The sequence below is a fragment of the Pararge aegeria genome, chromosome 12 (assembly GCF_905163445.1).
Source record: "Pararge aegeria chromosome 12, ilParAegt1.1, whole genome shotgun sequence".
Taxonomy (NCBI): Eukaryota; Metazoa; Arthropoda; class Insecta; order Lepidoptera; family Nymphalidae; genus Pararge; species Pararge aegeria.
In genome coordinates, this window is record NC_053191.1 from 8,923,013 (window position 1) to 8,949,399 (window position 26,387).

The following is a 26,387-nucleotide window of genomic DNA, read 5'->3' on the forward strand; positions in this document are numbered from 1 at the left end:
TGTTCGACCGTCCGTCTGTCTGTCTGTCACCAGGCTGTATCGAATGAACCGTGATATTCCTCAGTTGAAATTTTCACAGGTGTTGAAATATAGCCTTTAGACATATAGCCTCGCGGACTTTTTTGTAGATAATCATGATTACTTTAAATATGTAGTACATTATTTTTATGTATCATCAATAATTTTCATAGCGTTCGCCTGGAAACCTCCAAGTTGGTATGACATCTTTAACAAACATCGCTATAATTAGGCCAATTTCCAGAAAGCTATAATAAAATATAGACTAAAACCTTCCGCAAGAGACATTCTGTTTATAAGTGAAAACCGTATGAAAATCCGTTCGGTTGTGTTTCAGTTTTTTGCGCACAGGCAGGCAGACAAACGCGGCCGGGTATTTTGCTTTATAATATATAATGTATTGTTATTGAAAGATTCTGGTAGGCAGGTAGGTACCTAATTGAGCATACTACGTCAAATGACCGTAACAAAGTAATAGGTACCTGTTATTTGTAACTATTTACTGAGATGCAGTTATTTTCACCATTGTAACAATATAAACCAGTTTATCTTAAATAGTTTAGCTGTTTCAGTGGTACTACGAGTATCTTAATTGGTCAGCGATTTAGTCAAATTATATTGTTCCCATGCATAGCAACGTGATAACACTGATAATGATGAGTTAAATAATGTGTTCGAATTGTAAATGGATATTTTAGTGTATCAAATAGCACTGTGAGTTCAACACTAAAATGATGCAAACCTGGTACCTCATTAATAATTATTACATTAAAATAAAAAATAAACAACTTCTAGGTTTTATATTCAAGAATAAGTTGTAAACCTGTTTCTAGACATGAAATATTTAATTGGTTTTTAACGTTATTAGCCAAGTACATAATAAAAGCGCATACTTCCGTTTTTAGCAAAAGTCTTGTGATAATGGAGCAAAAATTTACACGCAACCGCGGTTAAAGGTTGGACACCTTGGGATGGCCTTCGTTTTAGTCTCGTGCAGCTTGTACGTACTTTGTTAGCGCCGCCCACTTATTCAACGCTCGTGACTCCTATAGTGCATTATACGTATATTGAAATTTCTTTGTCATAAAAAACTTGCCCGAGTGGTCGTGATGATCACGTTAGGACACTGTTTGTGGCAGTTGTCATACGATCTTTCGCCACTTCTCCCTATTTGCAGACAGTCTTGTACACTCAAGGTATCGCTCACTGCAGATTTGATTAATAGGTACATCGTATGGGAGATCTACCACACGCTCCAGTGTCTTCAACCTTGCCCTGCGCAACAAGGCGTTAAATTGAATCCTTTTTTTTTATGTCTGGGAGACGTGTTCGCCATCATTAATAATTAATTATTTAATTAAGAAGATCAATCCTTTACCCCCGATGCAAAAAATGTGTTATAAGCTTTGTGTATCTACGAGTATATGTGTGTGTGTGTTGTCGTAGGACTCAAACGGATGGAATGCGGTTTTTGCAATTACGTATTCTGCGTTACATTTCTGGGAAGGTTCTTAAGATATTATGTTTTACGGCTATGCGCCAGAAGTGGCGGTACGAGCGTGTGTGTGAACTTTTTACTATATTTATACGTATTTTACATTACTTTTACGGTAAATTGAATATAAATTTAAAGGTATGTTAAATAATAATGTAATACTTTTAATAATAATGTAAAACTTTGACTAGCAATTATTACTTAAATTACGGGTGCCTTAGTTTTGTAGTAAGACTAAGTTGATACAATACGTTGAAACGAGTTTTACGTGTCTTTATCACTATTCACTTCTTAGTAAGGATTATGCATTTTTATGCTTTATAAATAAACATGATTTTACAGTTTACATTTCGTTCAGTTATGCAGAGTTTTTCACACTTCAACTAACAACACATTTCAAATGTTAGAGCGTGAAAAACACTGCATGACTATTCGGACGTCAAGTCACGTTAATTAATAATAAGAGTCCTTATTGTTAAACTTAGCATAACGGTTATATGTAAGTACATATAACCCAGAGGTAGTTGGTTTACGACGTGGGTAAATTGTTTTGAAGTTATAATTGTATGTGTTGCGTTTGCTAGAATCACCCACACATACCTAGTTACCAAGATATCATAACAATGAGACGCTCTCTCAACAGTGGGTGGGACGCACGGCGGACGGCGGCACTATCGCGATGTCCAACTACCGACTTCACTTGCAACCCCGCCGGAGAAGCGGTCCAGGTGCATCCATACCTCTGCGGTTGATTGATGCTCTGGAGATCCGCGACCTACTCTGCCTTATCATATTCTGTAAACATGGCCGGCAACTCAAGTAAGTACCTATCGATAAAAGACACGATATAATAGTCATCTTGTTACCAAATTGGATTAAGGTTTCTTAACCTTCTTCGTAGTAACGAAAGACGATATACAACGTGTAACCGAATTGCGAAATACTGTTTAAGGGTGCATAAGTATGTTTTATAAGAAATCACCCTGTAAAAATATTATATCAAAAGAAGCATATTAATTTTTCCATTAAAACTAATTCAAAACATTTTAAGTGTTTACTTATGACAACCCTATTGAATATAAAAGACCGACACGCGCTCAGTACCTACGCTACGCGACGCGTACCTAGGAGTCACCTGAATTTAATATTGCATGTGATTAGGGCTGCAGCTGATATTTTTCGGTATTTTTCGGTTCGGTCGGATTTACAAATAAGTTTCAGAGATAGTAAATAATGTGCCTCTAAAGCCTTTTAAGTAATATTTCGTTTTTAATTTACACGTTGTACTTGAATGATTGAACTCTTCATTAACGAAGTTATTTAATTGTAAGTTATAATGGCCATGCATTATATTATATTCTTACATAAAACGTCACCCATCACTAATGTGTTCAGTCACCGGTCACAACTGGCAGCGCTGGATCTCAAGCCCGGGAAAACATACAGTAACAATTGACGGACATATTCCCATCTGGTGATTAGTGGAAAACTGTCGCCTACAAACATAGCATCTATTCGCAAGGCATTCAAGGAACCCGTCCTACAAAAAGTAACGCCCTAGTCCCACCCACCTGAGGCGTAGTCGTTAAGCCGCAAGTACTCGTAAAACCTCATGCAACGGCAACCACGATCTGTAGATCGGAAAACAGCAATGCTGCTTGGCGTTAGTACTTCCTTGGACGAGCTCTTTAAAGAAACGAGAAATGTTTAAATTATATTCGTACTTTAGTATTCTAAAGTATGTTATGAACTTACCTACAGTAAATACAAAACACGTGAATCGCGCGTAATGGCGGGTAATTTGCAACCCCCGCGCGATGAACTACATTTTGTTTAGATACATAATATATAATTCAATGCGACCATGCTGGTAATTCTGTATATCTAAATAAATTGAGTCTACTGACTGATAAGGTGGCGTAGAATAAAGAAAGTAGGTATGGAATACCTATATATAATAAATAAAATTTTCCTTTGAGGACGCGATAACATGACTTTGAACTGCTTTCAATATTTTTGTTGCTATCGTCAATATAAAGTAGGTGGGTAGGTATTAATTATGTTTTTTTGTTCACTCAAAATTATCTGTAAGCATCGTTAAGTTATTTACAATTCGAATTTTATCCTACACTAGCTTTTGCCCGCGGCTTCGCTCACGTTAAGTTCAATTTATGATTTGGTAAATTTAACTAAAAAGGATTTATAAAATATCTTGCTGCTAAAAGAACAATATGAACGTAAATTACTTAAAAAATCAGAAACATTCATATAAATTTACATCCCCTAAGGCATAAAACCTTTGGAGTTGGAATTTTTAACATTTGTGAAACAAGTATTTCTTTATTTTTAATCTAAAACTTAAAATTTCATGTCAACAGTTTCATGGATTCAAACTTGAAACATAAATTGATAAATGAAGGGTTGTACACGAAATTTTCATCCCCGATTTTACCCTCTTACGGTTGGAATATTTGAAAATCATTTCTTAGCGGGTGCCTACGTTGTAATAACTATCTTTGTGCAAAATTTCAGCTTGATCCGTCAAGTGGTTAGAGATGTCCGTTGATAGATCAGTCAGTCAGTCAGTCAGTTCACCTTTTATATATTTATAGATTAACTTGAAATTTTTGCACAACGTTGTATTTTTATTTATTAGTGTTTTATTTAACATTTACAGCGCCATTTGTTAAACTTAAAAGCAACTCAAACTATATTTTCCTTTCCATATTAAAAGGATGAACACGGCAAGTAGCAAGTAGCAAAGCGTAGACGAGCTAGTAACATAATTATAGCTGATACGCCATTTTGAAGATTATTTTTCGCTATAATAACTTCAATAAAATTACCTAATGTTATTTTTATCACATTACTTTTAAAAACTTTATTTTTTTAGACACGTAGTATAATATATAACATTTAATTTGTTGACAGTAATAATGTTTGACACACACACGATTATAAAGTACGCGATTACAAAGCTGTTACACAAGAGAAGAAAACAGTCCGCACACATAATGAAGTAAACATTAAACAGGCATGCAATGCCTTGTTTAAGCAAGAATTGTTTCCAAGTCTCTCTTTATGTTTACTTTCAATTCTGCTTTATGTTCACATGTGTTTGTTACTCATCGTCAAATATTATAAAATTTACAATAACAAGTATTGTTAATAACTGAACAATTGCAATTGTTTACATGAGATGTTACTTTTGATATATTTGAACCCGCTGAAAAATGGCTCTATTAAAATGCTTGGAACGATAATGATCGTGAACGTCTGTCTCGCTTTCTTGAATATAAGATAGGTTTAACTTACCGAAGTGGTGTGTTGAGAGAAATGTGCATTCAAAAACTATTTGTCTGCGAACTCAGTGACAATACATACTAACACTATTATTAATGTCTTAATCCAGGCCATATTTTAAAATATATTTGGCTATTCATTTTGTTAATTCTAATCCATTTGAAGGACTGGCCTAAATGACTCTTTTTATTGAAGATACAATCTTACGTTGGAGTCCTCAAAACAACCAAATACATATACGGTAAATCATATTGGTCTATTGCGTATGTTTAAAATTTCCATAAAATAGTAGTCCGTTCTTAAGCTGAAGCCGGAGTTTTTTAGTTTGCTTCCAAAGCTATTATTATATTTAACAAGATTAAAAGACTTTCCGACTAACCTGAAGATTTTTTGGGCCTAAACTAATGGTATTAAATAAATAATGTATTTACTTAACATTTCAGTATTTTAGTGTTCAAATGTTAAGTAAATACATTATTTCGTTATTATTGTCTAACGAATGAACTAAGTTTTTTGATAAATCTCCCGTCCGTATATACATGACCTTGGAACTTGCGCAAGTGCTTGAAGAGATGGCCGTCGTGAAAACGATAAGAACAGTATCCGAGATAAACACAAATTTCATATCTCAGGGATTCGCAATTCGTTTTAATATCGGTCAGTCTGATACAGACACAAAGAGTCCACAGAACGACAAAATAGAAATATACGGTAACGACCTCGCCGATACAAAATGTGCAGTATCGCAGAAATGATCGCAAATGCTGCTCAATTTAACTCGTTCAGTATGTAGTATATTAACCGTTTATCTGAAAGTTGACAGGGCCAACAGACCAGCGGGCATATAAAGGCAAAACCCCATATGCATGCACCCAAACACATATTCTTTTAGTAAAAACTGCATAGTTAATTAAATTTATAAAATCCATATCCATATATTACCTATGTTTGGGTTTAACCACTGCACCATATCTAATGAAATTTTAGAACAACGTAAAAAAAATCGGCCGAATCCTTGGCAACCGCTAGTTAAATATATGTAGACACATGAGAAATAGACAGTGGGTTCAAACCCACGTATCTTGCTGTCGCGTCGTTCCCAATATGCCAGTCACCATGTTTCAATGCATATTGTCGGCAATTGTTTATAGATTGTCTCTCCTATTTGATCGGCCAGCTGTTTTATATATCTCTCTTCTTCTTCTTTAGACTTTGGCGTACGTGGTTTTTGTTGAGATCTATAATGCATTGTTTGCATCGGATCGTGTTGGTAGACACTTTCACTATGCAGATGGTCTCGAAAAAATTGGCCAGTCCATCTCATTGCCTATAAAATATAAGAGGACATCCATTAATTACGTAAGGTGATTTCGACCCCGCGCTCCTTGGAGATATCTTAGTTTATCTTTTCCTCTAATCACACGTGAGATTTTTCATTTTAACGTGTATTTAACATCTATAAATAAAAAAACCTGAGCTTGATTATGTTGCTTTTTGAGCCGTTAGCATACATGCAATAATATTATTTATGTGTAGGATAGTTAAACCGAGAAACACTTTACTCAATGTAACCTATTTCTTTCGCAATTTCTTGCGGAAAAAAGAAATTGCGTGATGTATGCCGACAGGCTCCCATCCTACACCCCACGTGAGATTGAGTGAGATTCGCCTAGATCTCTTCCACCCCTAAATGACACAATTAATGGGCGACCCCTTATAAGTTTATTTAGCTTTATAAAAGGGAATCTTGAATCAGTCTACAATGTAACCTAACTGTGTAATTTTTATTTCAGATGTTCATTCAGCACTGGCGACCAATGCATAGAATGGTGGAGAAGACTGAACATGGCCTTAGTCCCTATCAGTTCCCTACAAGAAACCTTTGCTGCGGCATACGCGGCCTGGGCGAAGGAACAGTCCCCCACGTCCGTCCATAGAGCTCTCATGCGGGCATCACACGCCCCGCAGCGAAGTTGGTTCGGACCTGAGGTAAGAATATTTGATTCATATCTACAAACAGCTTAGCTAAGCTGTTTGAGCTTTTCTTGGGCATACCCAAGATTAATCTCATAAGATTATTCGCCGCTTTCGTTTCCTTCAATTGAGGAGTCGTCTTCGTCAAAGTAAAATGAACTTTATGACACTCGTTTTAAAGTCGCAAATCCTGTACTTCTTTTTTTGTTTAACAAACGTTCTGTCAAAAGCCCGATCTAAAGAATTGTAGACAAATGTGTGCTTTAACAACACAATGTAAAGTATTTGCACATTCGAAAACGACTCTCGATTGCGAGCGAACAAATCTTGTAATAAGGCTACATGGATAACAGCAATTTTGGAAATCCAACTAAGCTATGGCGACAATTTCCTACTTTACTTCTTATGAATATTACGGCAGCTGCTACGGTATTCAAATAAATACGCATTAGCAGCCACCAACTATACTGTGATCCTGAGTGGCGTAAATGTTTGTTACAAATGTTACATATGTTCTGTTACATGCAAAATATATTGTTTGTAAATGTCAGCTTTTACCTATATAGTTAAACTTTTTAATTAATAAAAAATTTACGTAATTAAGTATTTATCATTAAAGTAGATAATTACAATATAAGAAGGTCGAAGTTGCATCCACACAAACACTACCCAGATTCTAATACTTAAAATCATGCTCCTCCAATTAAAAATGAAGTTACCCTAATATTTATTAAAGTTCCATAGTTGCAGAAGGGCTATACTATTACACACAACATACTTTACAAAATAAGATACATTGTAATGTACAGATAAATAAAACCTTCTTAGAAAAACTGTAAACCAGCATTTAAATCCGAAATAACTTAAGAACGTATTTTTTATATCGCTTCTCCGAAGGGACAGTAAACTTTGACCTCGGGCTAGAAGTCGTAGCCGAGGAACAAGTCCTTACACGGGTCGGTACCTACTGTATCAGCACGTAGGAGTTCACAAGAACGTTCTCCTCCGAGAGTTTAGCTTCAGCCTAACTATACTATTTATACATAGACATTTATTGGAAAAACAAAAAAAATGTTATTTACCTGAGTTGCCCGTTTTGCCCGTACGGTACCACCTGTTATCCCCCTAAAACATGTGATGAGTTGAATAACTGTCGCAATAAAATTATGCGTTTTGTATGAAAACGACGAGTTGGCAACTAGTTGAAAAGTTAGTGAATCGGGCAGCAGGAGGCGTTTAATAGGTATAGTTACTTATAATAAAATCGTTATGAGGATCCTTTAACAGGTTTTCCGGTTGGAAAAAATTTTAAACATTTATCACGATTATTGTGAGTCCACTACCACTAACTAAAGAGTTATAGCCAATCTTAGGTAATAATATTATTTTAATCCCCAGGGCGTAGTATAAAAAAGTACTTACGATAAAAATGTAATACTATGAATTTAATGTTTCCACTTAACAATTATTTATTGTAAAGTCCACATCTCCTGAAGATGCGCCGGTTTCGGAGCGAAACGTGCGTAAAGGGTACATTGCCGAAGATCTGTTTGGTGTGGAGTATAAGGATTGAAGAAATTATAAATTACACCATACGGAATATAGCAAATTAAGCTTAATTTTCATAGTTTCCACATTTGTTTACGGTAGGAAGTTGTTTTCATGTGACCGTACCTTATATGGTTAAATATTGCTACATTTATAGTCATGACACGCACTTACTTTACCAGTTATTTTTAGGGTTCTGGAACTAATAATGCAAAACGGAACATATATAGGACCACTCCTGTGTATGTTTGGTTTTTTTTGAATGCAGTTAAATATAAACAGCACAATAAAGTAAGAAACAGCTTTATTTCTTCCTTGTAAAGTTGAAGTTTGTAGTTGAACATAACGATGTAGCCTTTCTGTGACTGATTATTTACCAAAACCAATAGGAAACTAGGATATATTATCATTATCATCATCATATCAAGCGGTGGACTCCATTGTTGCGATTTATTGGGCTATGTTGGTTCTTCTACGGGTCTCCTTATAAGTCATTTCATCATTTTCTGAACATAACTGTCTCCATCGCCCGTTCTCATATTTCCGGGTACTTCTTCTTCTTCTGTTCCTGGGCCTTTTCCGCACTTGGTTGGTCTGGGACCGTCCGTTGTACGTATGGCCACTGATGCGGCTCCCCGCTGGATCACTCCAGCCAGCCGAGCTCGCTCCAAAAGCTTAGCAGGCCGCCCAGGTCGCCGAGTGCTTCATGGAGTGTTGCTGAGGAGCCAAGGTGTGCTGCGCGTTTTTCTGCTACTCCGTTGCATTGGAGCATTACGTGTATCGGTGTTTCCTCCGTCTCCATGCATGCTCTGCAGAGAGGGCTGTCAGTTATACCTAAAATGGAAAGGTGTTTGTTTAGTGGGCAGTGCCCTGTTATCATACCTACAACTGTCCTTAGTTTAGGTCGATTCAGTTGTAGCAATTTTGTTGTTAGTCGTGGGTTGAGAACTGGTACGGCCTCCTTCGTGTGTTTGCACTCTTTTGTTTTAGACCATAGTACCGAGTGTGATGTTTGCGTCTGGTTGTGGAGCCATGTTTTGTATTCAGTGAAGGGTATGGGTATGATGGGTTCCGGTCCAGCTACCCTTAGTGAATGAATGAATGAATACACTTTTATTGTACACCAAAGAAACAAAAAGTAGTTACAAAGATATAAATACAATCAAGAGAGTACAATTTGGTGGCCTTATCGCTACATAGCGATTTCTTCCAGGCAACCAATGGCGTAAAAGGAAAAAACGTAGAAAAGAGGTAGGTGGTGCAATAAATAAGATTTAAAAATTATACAAATATATAAATATAAATAAAATATATAACATAAATATCTATATAAATATATTACATATAACATCCCCAATCCTTAGTGATGCTGCCTGACGCGCTAATTCGTCGGCTGCGTCGTTTCCTCTGTTTCCGTTGTGACCTCGTATCCATTTTAGGGTTACTCTGTTGGATTTTGATAGGGCTTGTAGGGCCTTGTGACAGTCAAGTATGAGTTTTGATGTTGTTGTGTGTTTGGTTAAGGCTTTTAGTACAGCTTGACTGTCACTGTTTATGTTGATGCTGAAGCCTTTTACCTTTCTGTTTAGCATGGCTATGACTGCTGTTGTTATGCCCACGCACTCCGCTTGGAAGACGGAGTTGTTCTTACCAAGCGGCTGGGCAATGTTTATGTTAAGCTCCGGGCAGTATATCCCTGCTCCAGTGCCTGAGTTTGTCTTTGATCCGTCGGTGTAGACCTCTATTACGACGGTGTCAGCTTTGTCTGTTTTTCCTCCTTCAGCGGCTACTTTATAGTGCCTGTCTAGCACATAGTGTTTCCGCGTCTTGTCACATATCCAGTCTAGTTGTGAGCATTTATTAATATTTCCGGGTACTTACCGTTGACCTACAATAATTAAACCTAAAATCCGAAAACTTAATCTTTTCAATTCCCGTATAGAATAAAAAGTAATTTAACACATGTATATAAGTAAATCTTTATTTATTAATTATGACAACATTTGATCATTTATGTAAGCTGGGTCATTTTTGTTTATCCACGACATAATACACAAACTTTTTGTTATTGTCATCTAAATGGAGCGACTTTGTTAGTTGGCATCGAGAATGATAATTTTATGTTAATTGCAACACGAGTAGCACTCGAGATCTATTTTCAGAATCAATTGATAATGTACCGTTTATTTTGTACCTAATACAACCAAAAACTAAAGGTCAATTAAATGTAAATAATAAAAAGAAAAATGTAATTTTTCAATTTCTCACACTTTACATGATTTACAACAAATAAATTATATATTATTTTATTCCAGTTATGCATTTGAACAGCGGTATTGAATCGGGGCTATAAAAATAATAGTTGCATAAATAGCTTTCGTTAAATTTTATGAAAATGCGAAACTGTGTTTGTTGTTTTTTTTTTTGCAACAGATCACCTGATTGAAGTTATTCATTCTATAGAGATAGTTCCCACGCCGGAAAGTGACTACTTAACTATCCCGAAAAAAAAAAAAAAAAAAATCCACGGTACCAATGAGTTTTAGGCCCTAGATAACGTTATGCCAGAGTGGAATAAAATACTGAAAAACTATTGCGACGTTATTCCACATTTAATTGTAAGTCCTTAGATCTTAAGCACTTATTAATAACGTCGGAATATCAGACACCTCTCGACAGCACCCAATTTGGAGAGAGAAAACACCGCTTAACTATTTCAACGTTACGCCACGGTTATTATAGGGCACTTAGAAATTAAGCTCATCTTATTTTCCGCAGTTTGTTTTACGTTCGTAATACAAATGTTTGGTCTTATTTCAGTTAGAGCGACTCGGTTTCACTACGAAGGGGGCATGGCGGGTGACAGCCGTCAATTCGGAGTACAAGTTATGTCCCTCTTACCCACCCCTGCTCATCGTGCCTGCTTCTATTTGCGACGAGGATCTTGACTCCGTTGCAAGGTAGCATATTCATAAGCAAGGCTGATCCAACATTACCCATCATGCATATCCAGTCGCGTGCACAGGGTTTTCGACTAGGGTATGCATAAAGCAGGAAGATGACATAAAATGGAAAAATTCCCCTTTCAATACGAGTAACAAAAAATAATTTGGGTATGCAGTGCTTTTGTGCATGTATGAAGTGCACGCCACAAAATTTCATATTTTTTATTTTTTTTTATTGCATAATGTTCATTATATCACGCGGGAAACTTACTTAAATATATTATGTGCAAAAGGCGACCTTACCACTATAATTAGATATATATCCAATAGGATATATATTTAATTTACTAGCACACTCTCTGCCTTCTAATTCCTATCATTAGATTAAAATAGAATCAGAATTGGGACTAGATGGCGATGTGTGTATTGTCATAGTATATTTATTTATCTGTAAAATTCAGTATTAATCTATGTCATACAAAAAATAATAAATCATGTTATTTCTGTAAAGTGGCATTGCACTGTGTCTGCGTACCAAATATATTTGATTCGTCATCAATCTGACGGGGCAGAGACCGCACGATAGAGCCCAGGTTCGCGCGCTGTTGCCGATGTTTCATTACAGAGTAGTAACAAGTAGAGTATCGATATATTGAATATTTAATATTTCATAAACTATCGAGTTAAAAAAAGTCGTTGAACAAAAGTCGTTAGTTTTAACGCAAACATCTACAGGCCGAGAGCTTCCCGATGCAAAAAAAAAAAAATAATTCAAAATTCATTTATTTCAAGTAGGCCTAATATAAGCACTTTTGAAACGTCAAGTCTGTCTGTTTGTAGTGATTCTAACACCTTGCTTTCATTTAACCCTGTATGTACATATTTTTTTTATACAACATAGTTTTTTTTTTTATAAATTTCTTTCCTTGGTCCCTCATATTTGCGAAGTGAACAGAAAGATGATTACAGCTGTTGGTTCTCTTCGGCGACTCAAGTCAAGTCAAGTATTTATGACTAGATGATGAAAAAAACAATGATGAATTCCCAGGTTCCGTGCGATGCGTCGCATACCCGCTGTGGTTTGGCGGCACCGCGGCACGGGCGCTGTCATCGCGCGCTCCTCGCAGCCCGAAGTCGGCTGGTTCGGCTGGAGGTCAAGCGAAGACGAGCGGTTGTTGGCTGCCTTTGTGTCCGCTTGCAATCAGGACCGCCCCACACCCAACAAAGTAAGGCATTTATCCCGTTTATCAACCCATTATTAACCTCTACAGGGTACTTTTGACCTCTCGGAATGAAAAGGGTTTAGGCCGTAGTCCACCACACTAGCCAAGTGCGGAATCGCAAGTTTCATACATACCTTTGAGAACGTTATGTAGAACTCTCATGCATGCACTTTGCTCACGCTTTGTTTCCTTCAACGTTAAAGCAAGCTATATTCTAAATTTCTTGAATTAAAAATGCACAAGATTCCAAAAAGTTATAGAGATCGAACTCGCTTTAGTTCTAACTAGCTTAAAGCTTAGCTAGATTAAAGAAGAAAATTTAGATTTAAGATGTACGATTAATAACTAAGGCCATTCAGTTCATACATCGTCTATTTTACATTCTAAGTCTATGGTTTAGCCAATAAGTTTATGCGTGTCCCCCGGTGGGGATAAATGGGCACTGTGAAACTGCATTAAAATAATTTCTTATAGGCTACAGATAAATTCATTATAAAAAAAAAAACACGTGTGTGTATTTATGTACACGTGTTAGAAGTTATACTTCTTTGGCGTAACAAAATAAAAAACTTTTCTAAAGTTTTATCTTTCGCCTTATTCTACGTTCTTAGAGAAAACTATACTAGAAAAAAGGTATTTAATACATTGATAGTTTCATTATTACGCTTTATCTAGTTAAATAAAGTTTATGCGCATCTTTCAGATTTACACTCGTCATTTTCCCTAACGCCAAAAAAGTATAACTTCAAAATTAATTATGCTTTCTGATGTATTCATTACAGCAATTAAAACTGCTGATAGTGGACGCGCGCTCGTACGCATCTGCGGTCACGAACCGCGCGCGCGGCGGCGGCTGCGAGTGCGCGCAGTACTACCCGGCCGCGGACATCCAGTTCATGAGCCTGCCCAACATACACCACGTGCGGAAGAGCTTCCAGCAGATGCGGGACCTGTCTGCCGAGCCGGCGGAACAGCCCAAGTAAGTTAACCATCGTACGTCTAGCGATTTGAGTATTCTTTAAAAGTAACTTTGTACAAGTTACTTTTGGTTTTTAGAAGTACGATTTGGCCATGTTAAACTAATGAAGAAGACCGCGTATGGCCACATGGACTACACAATAATAAGTATTACAAGGGTTACGATTTGATTTTGGTATATGATTGTTGGTAATTCAGCGCTGGGCCGGCGTGGTGTACTCTCTTATTGGGAGAAGACCAGTGCCCTGTTGTGGGTCGTAATAAATCGCTTAGCGGCACGTTTTTGTCAGTAACTAGCCACTACCGTAAATCCCACTAGACCAGACCAGAGAAATTTCAATAGTTACAAAATTCCCACATTGTCCCTGCTGGGAATGGAATCCGGGACCTCCAACCTTGAAACACAGCGCTCAGGGCTGAAGAAAATTAGTTTGTTAATTGATTAAATGTACCTATTACCTGAAATAAATATATAATCATGTTCTATGAGCAATATTTAAATACTTAGAAATGATTGTAAGTCGTTCATAATTTTGCTAAAAAAAGGATAAAACGAAACCCATTTCTTCGTCCGCGATGAAATTTATGCATCCCGTAGCAATAGTTTATATGCCTCGGCTTAAATTTATGCAATACATATATATCCAGGAAACAAGATATATCTATGCAAATATTTAATTGTGCGTAAACCGTCAGAACTTTGAGGATAGCTTGCACCCTAGATGCATTTAATATTAAAATAATGTTTTATAAGTAAACAATTAAATACAAACTTATTTTTATAAATATAATCTATTTTATATTTAATTGGAATTTGACTTTTTTTTTTGTGGGAACATTTTTAATTCTGTTGTCACCAAGAAACGTCAGAATTCCACGGAATTGAAAGTCAGACTTTAGTGTTTAATACAAGTGTTAATTCCAGCTGGCATAGCAACTTGGAGCGCACATTATGGCCTCAGTACGTGTGCGGCGTGGCGCGCGCAGCCAGTGCGGTCGCACGCGCAGTGCACGCGGGCCGGCCCGTACTTGTGCACTGCTCGGACGGCTGGGACCGCACGCCGCAGTTAGTAGCCGCCGCACAGCTCATTCTCGACCCCTACTATCGCACGCTGCAGGTAAAAGAATAATAGCTGTTTACGTAACCGTACATAATCCCTCCGGTAGAGGGATACCATATTTATGCCAAATAGTATCATGACCTAAAAGCATTTTTAAATATAACCTCTCTGTTAGTACTTTTAAATTCATTAATTATTGATCCTGTATATCATGTTAATTTTTATTAAATTATGTAGTATGTATATATGTATATGTTTCTTAAATCACCACTACCACTACCACCACCATATTAACCCATTACCGGCACGAGTATCCTCCCACAATGAGAGGGTTAAGGCCGTAGTCCACCACGCTGGCCCAGTGAGGATTTTTGGACTTTACACGCTTTTGTGAACATAATGGAGAACTCTCAGGCATGCAGGTTTCCTCACAATGTTTTCCGTCACCTTTAATTACTTAAAGCGTGCTAGTTACTTCTTCTGTTGCCTATTCTCACAGGGTAACTGGTAGAGATCTCTTACAGAGATATACGTTTTCTTTTACACTTCTTTTCTTGTCTGTGATTATGTCACTTCATGTGGTACATAAATAAACAATTAATAATGGATCTTTTTTAGTTAATGAATGAATTTGTCTAATATATTAATTTAATGTCACAGTCGTAGATAGAATATGGTATGCAACTGTATAACCCGCGCCATTAAAGAATAGATTTACAAAAGGCGGTAAATATCACATATCTCGTTTGCACAGTATACAGGCGAGCGAGCATTTTGTTAATGAAATAGCACGACATTCTTTAACAGCGCAGGTTATACGTATTTAGCAGTGATCGGAATAAGTAGAGTATATTCACCTAAACTTCGATGAACAGAGACAGCGAGTGAACACTTCCATCCGGCAAAATTTTTTTTTCAGGACATCTGCAAGACATGAATTTAGTGTTATATTATTAAAACAGAAGAAGAACTCTTAAAATATTAATTATTAATCTGTGGCCAGTGCAGTCCAGTGTGAAAATAATGAAATAGTGTTTCATATCGAAATATTTGCTGCAGGGTTTCCGTATACTGATCGAAAAGGAGTGGCTTGACTTCGGGCACAAGTTCGCCGACCGGTGCGGGCACCAGTTCGGCGCGGAAGACCCAAACGAGCGGTCGCCAATCTTCCTGCAATGGTTGCACGTGGTCTACCAGATGATGGTGCAGTACCCCTGGAGCTTTGAGTTCAACGAGGCCTACCTGGTGAGGCAATAGGGTATCTTACATTGCGAACTAGTTGTTGCCGGAGTTCTTCGTACGCGTTTATGACCGTTTTTTTACAAATCCCGTAGTAACAGCTGGTTTTCCTGGGATGTAAAGTAGTTGTATGTAACTCTCCGTCCTTTTTAATAAGTTAATGGCAAAAATCAAGTTGATTGGTTGCTAAATTACGGCATTAAGGTAGGACAAATAAACAAAAACACTTTCGCCTTTATAATCTTCTTCTTCTTAGTCGTTTCAGTCTTGACAGACTGGTCGTGGTCGTCATCTGGGTTTTGTGGCTCGCTTGACAATACTTCGCCACTCTTCTCTAACGGTTGCCTTTCTTGCGCATTCATGTAAAGGAGCCTCGATTGTGGAGGAGCCTCGCCTTTGTAATATTAATAAGAATTAACTGCGTTTCCTGCGAATTCGTTTGGGGTTTTTTAAGTTTCAATTTACCCCTTGTTAAAGTAATTTTTTTTTGGCGTAACAAGATAAAAATCTTTTCATAAATTTTATATTACCTCCTCCTCCTTTTTCTACGTAGAGAAAACGAGTAACGATAGAAAAAAGGTATATAATACATTATCTAGTTATCTCGTGATCGGATCACCAAGTTTTAGTGAACATTAAAATTTGATATTTTTGTACAATTGAATCAATTGAATCACCGGAATGTCAAACCTTACCAAAATGTCGACTATAGCTAACTTCAGGGTGTCAGTTTTTTGTGACGGTGTGCGCGCGCATTGTTAAAAGTGAGCTGGCTGACTATGTTTTCCCCTCTCACTCGGTTTCGCGACTGCCTTCATCCTGTTAAAATCGTGTAACCACGTGCGCGCGCTTCTCGTTACATTGTATAATTTCACTCCCGTGTTTTTTCCCTAACGCCGCTAAAGAAGTATAACTGCAACAAAATAAAATTATGTGTACTTATACGTACACGCGTTAGAATTTATACTTTGGCGTAGCAAGATAAAAATCAATTCAAAAAAAATATATTTCTACATAATTAAAGAAATTGACTTAATAAATATAATTAAATTCGGAATATTAATAGACTTATAATCGGACAACCAAGTTTCACTGAACATTAAAATTTGAATCAATTAAATAACCGTAGTGAGCCCGCAGGCTTTGGCAATTGAAAGTGTACACTGTCAAACCTTATAGCTAACTTCAGGGTGTCGATTTTTTGTGACGGGTGCGCGCGCATATTAAAATTTTATATTTTACAATTTTTATTAGTGTTTTTTTACACTTGGAGTAATTATCAATTTTATAAATTTGAAATGCATTTAAAAATTTTCGGAACCGACAGGATTTGAACCTGCGACTCTCTGGCAATCGCGGCCTGAGCGCTTTCTCCAATTAAGCTACGGCTCTCCTAGCGTCGATGCCGAAATTAGTATATGCCTTTCTTATACCGACTGTAGCGTCATTTAGTAGCAGTTTCGATCTACTTTTTCAAAGGTCCATATTACAATGAGACACGTTTGAAACAAGTGATGACACATTGCTTTTTTTATAATTTTTATAATTTTTATTAGTGTTTTTACCTACATTTGGAGTAATTATCAATTTTATAAATTATATATTATATTTTATATAAAATCCTGTCGGTTCCGAATTTTTTTAAATGCATTTTAAATTTATAAAATTAAAAATTTACTCTCATAATTTTTCCCTAACGCGATTAAAGAAGCACAACTTCAATAAATGAAAATAAAATCTCGTCAATCAGATAAAGCTGGCGACGCACGTGCACTCTTGCATGTTCGGAACTTTCCTGTGCAACACGAGCCGCGAGCGCGCCGAGTGCCGCGCGGCCGACACCACAGCACAAGTGTGGCACCTGCTGCAGGCGCCCGCCTACCGGAACCATCTCTACTCGCCGCACTTGCAGCACGACCAGGTAATGCTTATTCCATCTACTTTCGGTACCCGTTGAATAAGGCATATTAAGGTACATTATCAACATCCTTTACCGGCCCAATACATATAGGGCGCGGTTCTCCTTTCAGCTAGCTCACGGCTAGCATCTTCTCCTTTACAATAAAAATAATATTCAAATAATATATGTGTAATAATAAATGGGAGTAAACTTCTCCTATTGCTTGTTCAGTGAAAAAACTTTCATCAATTTTCAGGTAGGCCTATCACAGGCTCTTATATAAGTGTTGATAGATATATGCTTACATAATTGTAAGGGGATGGTGATAACTTTGTTCGCCAACTTAAATCTAAAGCTACGAGGGTTCCAAACGCGCCCTGGTCGAAGAACATTTTTTTTGTTATCACCATCTCACAGTAAATTAATATTAAGCTATGAAGTTGGAGCAATTCACACCCAAGCTTTTTTATCGTTTTAGTAATCCTTAACATTATAATAGGATTTTTCTGTAAGCTTACGTTTTAAATAAACTTTGAACTTATTGAGAGACATCTAAAAAATTTCATTTGGTAATTTATTATAAAATAATATACATTTTTCTTATTGAATTAGCATTTTTTATAACCTAGTAATCTTCACAACGTTTGTATTTGCTTCTAATATTTATATTATTGCAGTCCATTTTCTTTTATATTTTGTTATAATTTATGAACATAAATTAAATTTTCAAATATTTACTGACTAACAGGATAAAATTAACGTGTCCACCGGGGACACGTTAATTTTATCCTGGCATGGGATACTTAGTTGCTTAAAACCAACTTATCTACGAAAAGTTGGAAGTGCGTGCCGTGGAAATCGGTGTCCCAAACGCGAAGCTGAAACTGTACCCGCTAGGCTATCACCGCTTCATATTAAGGAACGGCCATTAGTCACTATATTCATATAACTTGAGTGTCTACATTTTCTGGGTACATAATGTGCCAGTCTATTCATTGTTCTGGTTTTTTTTTCCATGTAAGAGTTGCGGTCATGTGCGCTAATGTAACTTATAAACCCTATTTTAGCACTAAATATGCGTGCACAGTGGATACACGTAACGTAGTTGTAGGTAATATTGCAGAGTGACCTTGATTTTCGAAAAGCAACCAGACTTTCCTCCTTTTGTCTTAGAATTTGCTGGTAAAGTGGTAAAACAGCAATGGCGATACATTGCACCACGTACATCCCGTTCCGTCGGATTTCTGTATTATTGAATTGTGTGTGCAATAAAGTTTGACAAACAAACGGTACGAGTCAATCGCCACCTTTGTGGCACTGAATACTCACACGTTTAAGAGACTGCAAAGCGTCTTTGTCTGCAGGTCATATGGCCGGAGTGCAGTGTGCGGGCGATGCAAGTGTGGTGGGGCCTCACGCGGGGAGAGCGAGAACGCGAGCCCGCCGCCAGGGAGCAAGCACCCGCACCCGCACCGCCCGCGCCTTCCCCTCACCATAATGGTAATTCTTGAACATAGTAAAACCTAACTTTTTGCATCATCATCAGTGGAGTGCACTACATAGATGCACAAAAGCGCTGGGCTGGGCAACGAAGGGGAATTTACTCATTTAACGCCATTTTAATGCTTTATGCCTACCCTGGTCCGAATTCCTGTGCACGCACCTGGGCCCGGGTCTCTTGGAATGAGAAGGGTTTAGGCCCTAGTCCACAACGCTGACAAAGTGCGGATCGGTGGACTTCACACACCTTTGAAAACATTATGAAGAACTCTCGGGCATGAAGGTGTCCTCACGATGTTTCAGTTCCACCGTTAAAGCAAATGTAAATTTAAATTCCTTAAATATATTAATATAAATTAAAAATTTAAGTGAAAAAATGTAGTGAGCTGTATTGTGGTGGCGGGCAGCTTTTATTTGAAATTTATCATAGTGTATATTATTCTACTAGTCAACTCCTGTCATTTGATACCCATGCTGAGGGAGCGGTGACCATCTTAGACCGATTTTCATAAAACCCAGCTAAGAACACGCGCGACGAATTCACCTTCCAAACAAAATAACAAAATCAAAATCGGTTTATCCGTTCGGGACCTACGATGGCACAGACAGACAAGTCAAACGTATAATAGCGCCCGTCGTTTTCCCGTCGCCCGTCTTGTCTTAAAGAAATACTTGCTTTAAAACTTTGTACTCTAACTTATTTATGTAGCTGGGGTGTACGTCATAGTATATTTAATTTTATGTATCTTTATTGTTTGTATATCATACCAGCAGAACTGACAGGCGTAGGCTGGCCCGTTACAGAAGAGCCGGACGGGGGTCAAATTGTGTATACAGGCTGTATAGAAAAGCATTGAAATATACACACGAAATTTCATCCAAATCGGTCCAGCTGTTTAGGAGGAGCTGGGTGACCAACAATCTTACAGAATAATTATATTATTTTATGTATATTTTCCGACCGACACAGCTATTAAACAATATTTCCACCGTACGATTCGACAATGAACTTTCAAACGACTGACATGTATGTCAATCGCGCTAAGGTTACATAAGAAAACTGATTAATTTTACTTAATTTTATAATTTTCATGCATACTATAATAATCAATCAATTATTTAAATGTTTTTTTTTTATGTTTTTTAATTTTATACGTTTTTTTATTTTTTCTTGTATACTACATACAAGAAAAACTACAAATGTAACCGCCATACGTAGCGGTTGCCTGGAAGAGATCACTATCAGTGATACAGCCGCCCATCCCCATGTTAGTTATATAATATAAGTTGTTTACCTGTCTTTGTATTTATTGGTGTATAACAAAGAGTATTTTTTACATTTCAATTTAAAAATAAAGCTTAATTACTATAATGAGTTTAATTTTTTCTAGGTTTAATGACAAAAACTAGATCCTGTGATAATCTGCTAAGCGAAGGAGAAAAACGGACAGCACAACGAAGATGTAGCGACCCCAGCCTGGCACCCGATGTTATGTAAGAAGCATATCTATGTACATATGTTAATATAATATAGGTCTTACAAATAAACCTGGTATACCATAAGAATATTAAGGCAGTGTTTAGTCACTCTTCAACTGAGAGCACTTTTCAAATGTCAGAGCGTGACAAAACACTGAATAGCTATCCCGGCGTTATACTACTTTTAGTTGTAAGGCCCTAATTATTTTTACTTAGGCTTTTAGGCTACTTTTAGGCTTTCGACTAGTCGCAACAAGATGTGTGTGTTGAATAACTAGAAACTCAGATGTTTGTAATTTACGGTCATAAAATATTTTATTTTCCAATTCCCAAGTGAATAGCGTATTTCAAATATGTTTCCACCCTTATCGTTTTATTTTCGTATTTCCATGTGCATGGTCTCCCAATCGAGACATATCCAAAGACTGTAACATCAAAGTAAAATGGACCTAATCCTGATAGTATTAGAGTCACTTATTCTTACTAATTATTTCAGATTTTTTTTTGTTAAGGTTATAAGAGTGCTTTGTCGTGCTACTTAAATGGTGCAGTAGTGAGCTGTGGTTTTAACATGGGGTCCCGTGTTCGATATAATTTCTGAATCCGGTTATGGTTTTAATATAACCTACTCCTAATAAGTTAATTAACAAAAAAAAAATGCTGTAGAAGTGTGAATGAATTTGAATTTTAAAATAAGGCAGATACGTTTCATTTTGCATTTCGATCGAGTGTATATTAGTTTGCGTCTATACAGGAAACTATCGCTAGCAGTGAATGGTACGGGTAGTGTGGAGAGTGAGCGTGAATGCGAGGTTGTCGTACAAGCGGAGCCTCTAGCGCGGGCCGCTCTCACTGATAGCGGCGTAGACCAACTGCGTGCGGACACCGATACTGACACTGACCAGGTAACTAACTTATTCTATGCTTCCTTTACCATTATCTACCCATTACTGGCCCACTGTCTCCTCTCGGAATGAGAAGCGTTAAAGTTTAATCCAACCGCGCTGGCCAAGTTCAGATTGGTAGACTTCACGCGCCTTTGAGAGCATTATAATGCATGCAGGTGCGGATACTGATGATGACACAGACCTAGTAAGTGACCTTATTCTGTGCTTCTTTCATCCTCATCGTTATTATCAAGCTATTACCAGCCTACTACAGGGCACGGATCAGAATGAGAATGGTTTAGATTTAGTCCGCCACAATTATCGCGGGATTTAAAAGTAACCATTGTTGTTACGCCCGAGACTTTATCCACGTTTTATCGGGTGTTTAAATATCCTGATTATACCGTTTGTTTGTACTAAAATGTATCCTATGCCAAAAGTTTGGTGCAGCGGTTGGTTTGAACATAGGCAATAAACAAACAGACACACTTTTGCATTTATAATATTGTAAAATCAAAATAATAACTGTAACAATATTTCCAGGTCGACGGCCTACATCCAGACCACTTCGAAAACAACCGTATACGTGATATAACAAGCAACTCATCCTCCCTAGAACGTGAAATAGTTGCCGTGCCCACAGTCTCTTTAGAGCAAGACAAACCGGAATTGAGTCCAATAGCGAATCACGTTATCGTGAACGGAGAGGCCGACATTGCGGACAGTGTGCGAGTTGCTGAAGTAGATTCGCCTGAAGAGCCTCCAGTATTTGTTTGCGACACATACACCGATGTCCTCGGCATGGCGGAGGTGAGTTGATGTGTGAGAATGAGTGAGTGAGTGAGTTGATCACTTTTTTATACTGTTGCTTTTTCAACTTCTTTGTTGGTCTAGTTTGTGCGAGCGTTCGATCGTTTTCCACCATCACAAGGTACTTACTGGGTTCGTTCCCCAGGTCAGGCCACAAAATTGTCTATTTTTTTTCTATTAATAAATATTTTGTACTAGCTCGTAGATCACGTTACGGGCTTGATATACCTTGGACGTACGAAGCGCTTTGCATCTTCGTTTCTGATCGCATTGTAAAGATCTGGATCTTCCAGCTTCCATTTTCCCAACTGCCTATAATATGAGTACGAAAACACGCTCCATCTTAGACTGCATCATCACTTACCATCAGGTGTGATTGCCGCTAAGCGCTACTCATAGTTAAAAAAGGACCAGAAAATGGCATTATCCTACCCCTATGTCTATAGTCTATAGTCTAAATGAGGAAGGAAGTCTACGCCCAGTACTGCACATTTAATATGCTGAGATTTCTGGTGATGATGTTAGTACTCTATGTTAAATAATGATCACGATGATGTTATCTGCTCTCGATGGCCTCCATCTTCAGAACTATGCTTATTTCCTTTTACACCTTTGGTTGCCTGGAACAGATCGCTATGTAGCGATAAGGCCACCAAATACCCTCTTCACATCTCTGTAACTTCTTCTATTTTTGGTGAACAATAAAAGTGTATTAATTTATTAATTCAATCATTCATTCTTTCCACAGGCTGCAAGAGAATCCGCTAGAACACGAAACATAAGTATTACATGGCGTTCCATATCAGAGTCCAGTAACCAGTCTTCAACCGGTTTCGACATCCCCGAGAACTCTCCCCAGAACCGTCTGGAATCAGCAACTCTTCGCCTCCAGGAAATTCCTATAGATAACCACAACTCCACGGAAGGAGATGTGGTAAACCATAATGTTTTGAATGAACTGACAAACCACAATAGGGAAGTTAACCAGGCAAGCAATGGCGATGTAAACGGATTGGCAGATATTGGTACGAAGTTTTTGGAAGTTGATTTGAATGGTGAGTTAATTTTTCGTGGTACACAGTAATCTTAAAATTAGTTGTCCAACCTGAAGTTGCAACATGGCGGTCTGCACGTCTTGTATTAAGAATGCCCTTGGGATCACTACAATATGCATACAATATGACCATTATCGTAAGATTCTTCAACTAACAAAATGAAGCACTGGAACTTTAATTGTAATTGTGTAATGTTTTTGGCTGAATTCGCTTTACTGAAGCTTATGCTGTGTATTGCTGCCAATAGAGTACAAGTTCTAGCTAATCTGGGTGCGTTGGAGTTATCATAATGCAGTTATTAATCTTTTTTTGCCAGAAGCCATGTTTTACGAATCCTTAATAATATATGTTATGAAATTCAAAGCTATCTTGCATTGTTGAAGAATAGTGTCAATCGCGATTTTTGACTGATTGATCAAAAATTTATCGAGATTTGGTCAATCAATTGACTGTTTTCAAAAGTTACTTTGCCATACCTCGAGAACAGAAGCTTTGCTCTGGATGAGACCTTCCCTTCTCCTCACCCGTTTTCCTGATAACATTTATGCAAAATTACATCAAAGAAACTCACATTCGCATTTATGAAATTAGTAAGGATAATTTTTCGAAGTGACCCCGCACAATCTTCCACACTTGGTTGTTCTTACTTAAGTTTGCACTGGTAGATGGTGCGTCGTCGAGCGGAACGAGTTCAGAAAGCGAGGGTGAAGGCGCGGCGAGTTGCAGTACCCGCGTGGCGAGTCAGCTTACCTTGTGTCCCGCTTCGCCGCGTCGAGCGCCTTGCCAAGCATGCCCGCACTGCACTTGCGTCTGCGCTAACGGGAACGGGAACGGTGAGCAAAACAACACACAACTACACACAGGCACAACCATAACCTATGATTGTGTCCTACGTTGACCTTGAGCATGACATTCCGCTAAAGGAAGTCTTACAAGCATTTCTGGAATGTTCTCCCAGTGAACATAAGACAGTTAAAGTCACTAGAAATATTTAAAAATGCTGTTAAGGCTCATTATTGTATTAGACCGGTTTAAGTATGTATGTTTTTAATTATGTACCTTGCTGTTTTCTTTTTAGTTTTCCTAATTCTAAGATTACATTGATCGAACTTATGATGATCTTAAATTGTTGTGTACAAATAAAGAGTATAAAAAAACGAGCTTTTGACGAACACCCGTCGTGTGTAGACGTAGCGTAGCTTTCACACGCTCTAACATTTAAAAGTCTGACCTGCTAAAATATTGTGGTTTTTCAGGACGCGCACCGGAACCATCATCGTCGAGTAGTTCTTGCTGGTGCGGTGTGTGCGGCGAGTCTGGAGAGGGAGGAGCGGGTATGGTGGGCGGATTGTCACGCGTGCGCTGTGTTTGCGGTGCGGGTGCGCGTACGCACTGCGATTCGCTTGACGGCCTTCCGCCTGCTGCAGATCCTCTGCAAGCGAGGCTGCACCAAATCATACTCTATCAGAAGGTACGCTTTTCTAATAATTTAGTGGCGTGCGTACAAATTGTTTTATCGGGGAAGTAATACCGCGCTGTTTATTTTTGGCTCCAAGCAGCATTGCTGGGTTCAGCTGTGGTAAACGGTGTGGTTGCTGGATAACTCGCCTCAGGTTCAGGCCAAGGCCAGGTTTGAAACGTTTGAAACTAAGAAGTTGTACTTCGAGACCTTCCGATAGTTTGTTAAAGAGATTTGTGTGGAACAGAGTTCATATCAGTTTAAAAAATGAAAAATTTCTTCAATTTATTTTTCTTAATATTATGAAGTTTGGTACGCGAAAACAAATAAATGTATTGAATATCACAGCAAAATTATTATATGTGAGAAATCCACGAGTGTCTACGTGCGTACTAGCTAATTTACTAAGAGTCATAAAATGTCTTCATTTGTGATAAAACTGCGAATCGTTGAAGGTATGTCTACTGCAAGATATGTAGTAACAATAAGTGTCTACGTTTATTAAGTGTCTGAGACAATCATGCACTCTTCCGCAGAAAGTAGTGGAGGATTTAAGAGGACAATTACGAGACGCTCGCGAGGCGCTTCGCCGCGCGTCACCTGCTCCCGCAACGCTACCAACCCCCCATTCACAGGTATTACCACTTTAAGTTATCCACTAATCCGTTCTACGCATGGCGGATCGAATCATGCCTTAGTATTTTGCATGGATCCGGCTCGAAGGACCAAAAATAGTTCCGCATTTTTAGTTATTAAATGACCGTGCCTTATTTCGATAGTAAAGTTGGAAAACCCGAACTTTACTTATGTTTAGTAGCCGTCTCGAGCGACCAGAAGCACCCGACTAAAATCCGCGAGTGTTTTACATGTAACTAGAGATTAAAAATTGCGTAACAATACATTAAGTATTGTCTCCTGAAATTATATTAAAGTGGAAGCAATAAGATGCAGTGAATTTGAGTTATGTTTGGTTTTACCACGCAGCAATAACAAGTTAATGTCTTGCAGATGGCAGGCAACAGCAACGGCAACGGCAACGCCAGCCGCAGCCTGCGCAGCGGCAGCAGCAGCGGTGCGGCGAGCGGCAGTAGCAGCGGCAGTGCATCCGAAGTTGAGGTCGGTGAGGAAGCGCGCGGCGTTTTGTGGCTGCCCGACAGCGCCGCACCGCGCTGCCAGCACTGCCGCAATCAGTTCTGGTTGGCCCGACGCCGACACCACTGCAGGTGAGGTCAATATAAATATTTCAATAATAATAAATATACTACGACCAAGTATATAGTTCGGAAAAAGGATGGACGTTGGGGTCCCAAGGTGCTGGGATGGCAGCCCCGAACTGGTAAGCGATGGTCGACCCCCAACCAGGTCAGACATTAAGCGTGTCGCAGGTAGCCGCTGGATCCAAGCGGCACAGAACCGTAATGTAATTTGGAACTCCCTATAAAAGACCTATGTCCAGCAGTGGGACGTCTATCGGTTCATATGATGATGATGATACTACGATTATACACAAATC

The 26,387-nt window shown here is 38.2% G+C and overlaps 1 protein-coding gene across 7 annotated transcripts in view; it reads left to right on the forward strand.

Annotated features, from left to right (window-relative positions):
- LOC120628378 (myotubularin-related protein 3) overlaps positions 1–26,387 on the forward strand; it is a 76,969-nt gene that overhangs the window by 45,867 nt on the left and 4,715 nt on the right. For 6 of the 7 annotated variants that reach the window (XM_039896722.1, XM_039896718.1, XM_039896715.1 and 3 more), the window contains 17 exons: positions 2,157–2,332; positions 6,610–6,805; positions 11,159–11,298; positions 12,332–12,509; positions 13,289–13,485; positions 14,410–14,602; positions 15,605–15,790; positions 17,535–17,705; positions 19,049–19,184; positions 20,576–20,678; positions 21,418–21,568; positions 22,094–22,360; positions 23,109–23,415; positions 24,078–24,248; positions 24,672–24,886; positions 25,411–25,509; positions 25,883–26,097. In XM_039896722.1, coding sequence (XP_039752656.1) covers positions 2,157–2,332; positions 6,610–6,805; positions 11,159–11,298; positions 12,332–12,509; positions 13,289–13,485; positions 14,410–14,602; positions 15,605–15,790; positions 17,535–17,705; positions 19,049–19,184; positions 20,576–20,678; positions 21,418–21,568; positions 22,094–22,360; positions 23,109–23,415; positions 24,078–24,248; positions 24,672–24,886; positions 25,411–25,509; positions 25,883–26,097 — 3,101 coding nt within the window. The remainder of the gene's footprint in view (positions 1–2,156; positions 2,333–6,609; positions 6,806–11,158; positions 11,299–12,331; positions 12,510–13,288; positions 13,486–14,409; positions 14,603–15,604; positions 15,791–17,534; positions 17,706–19,048; positions 19,185–20,575; positions 20,679–21,417; positions 21,569–22,093; positions 22,361–23,108; positions 23,416–24,077; positions 24,249–24,671; positions 24,887–25,410; positions 25,510–25,882; positions 26,098–26,387) is intronic. The other variant, XM_039896721.1, reaches the window with a different exon arrangement.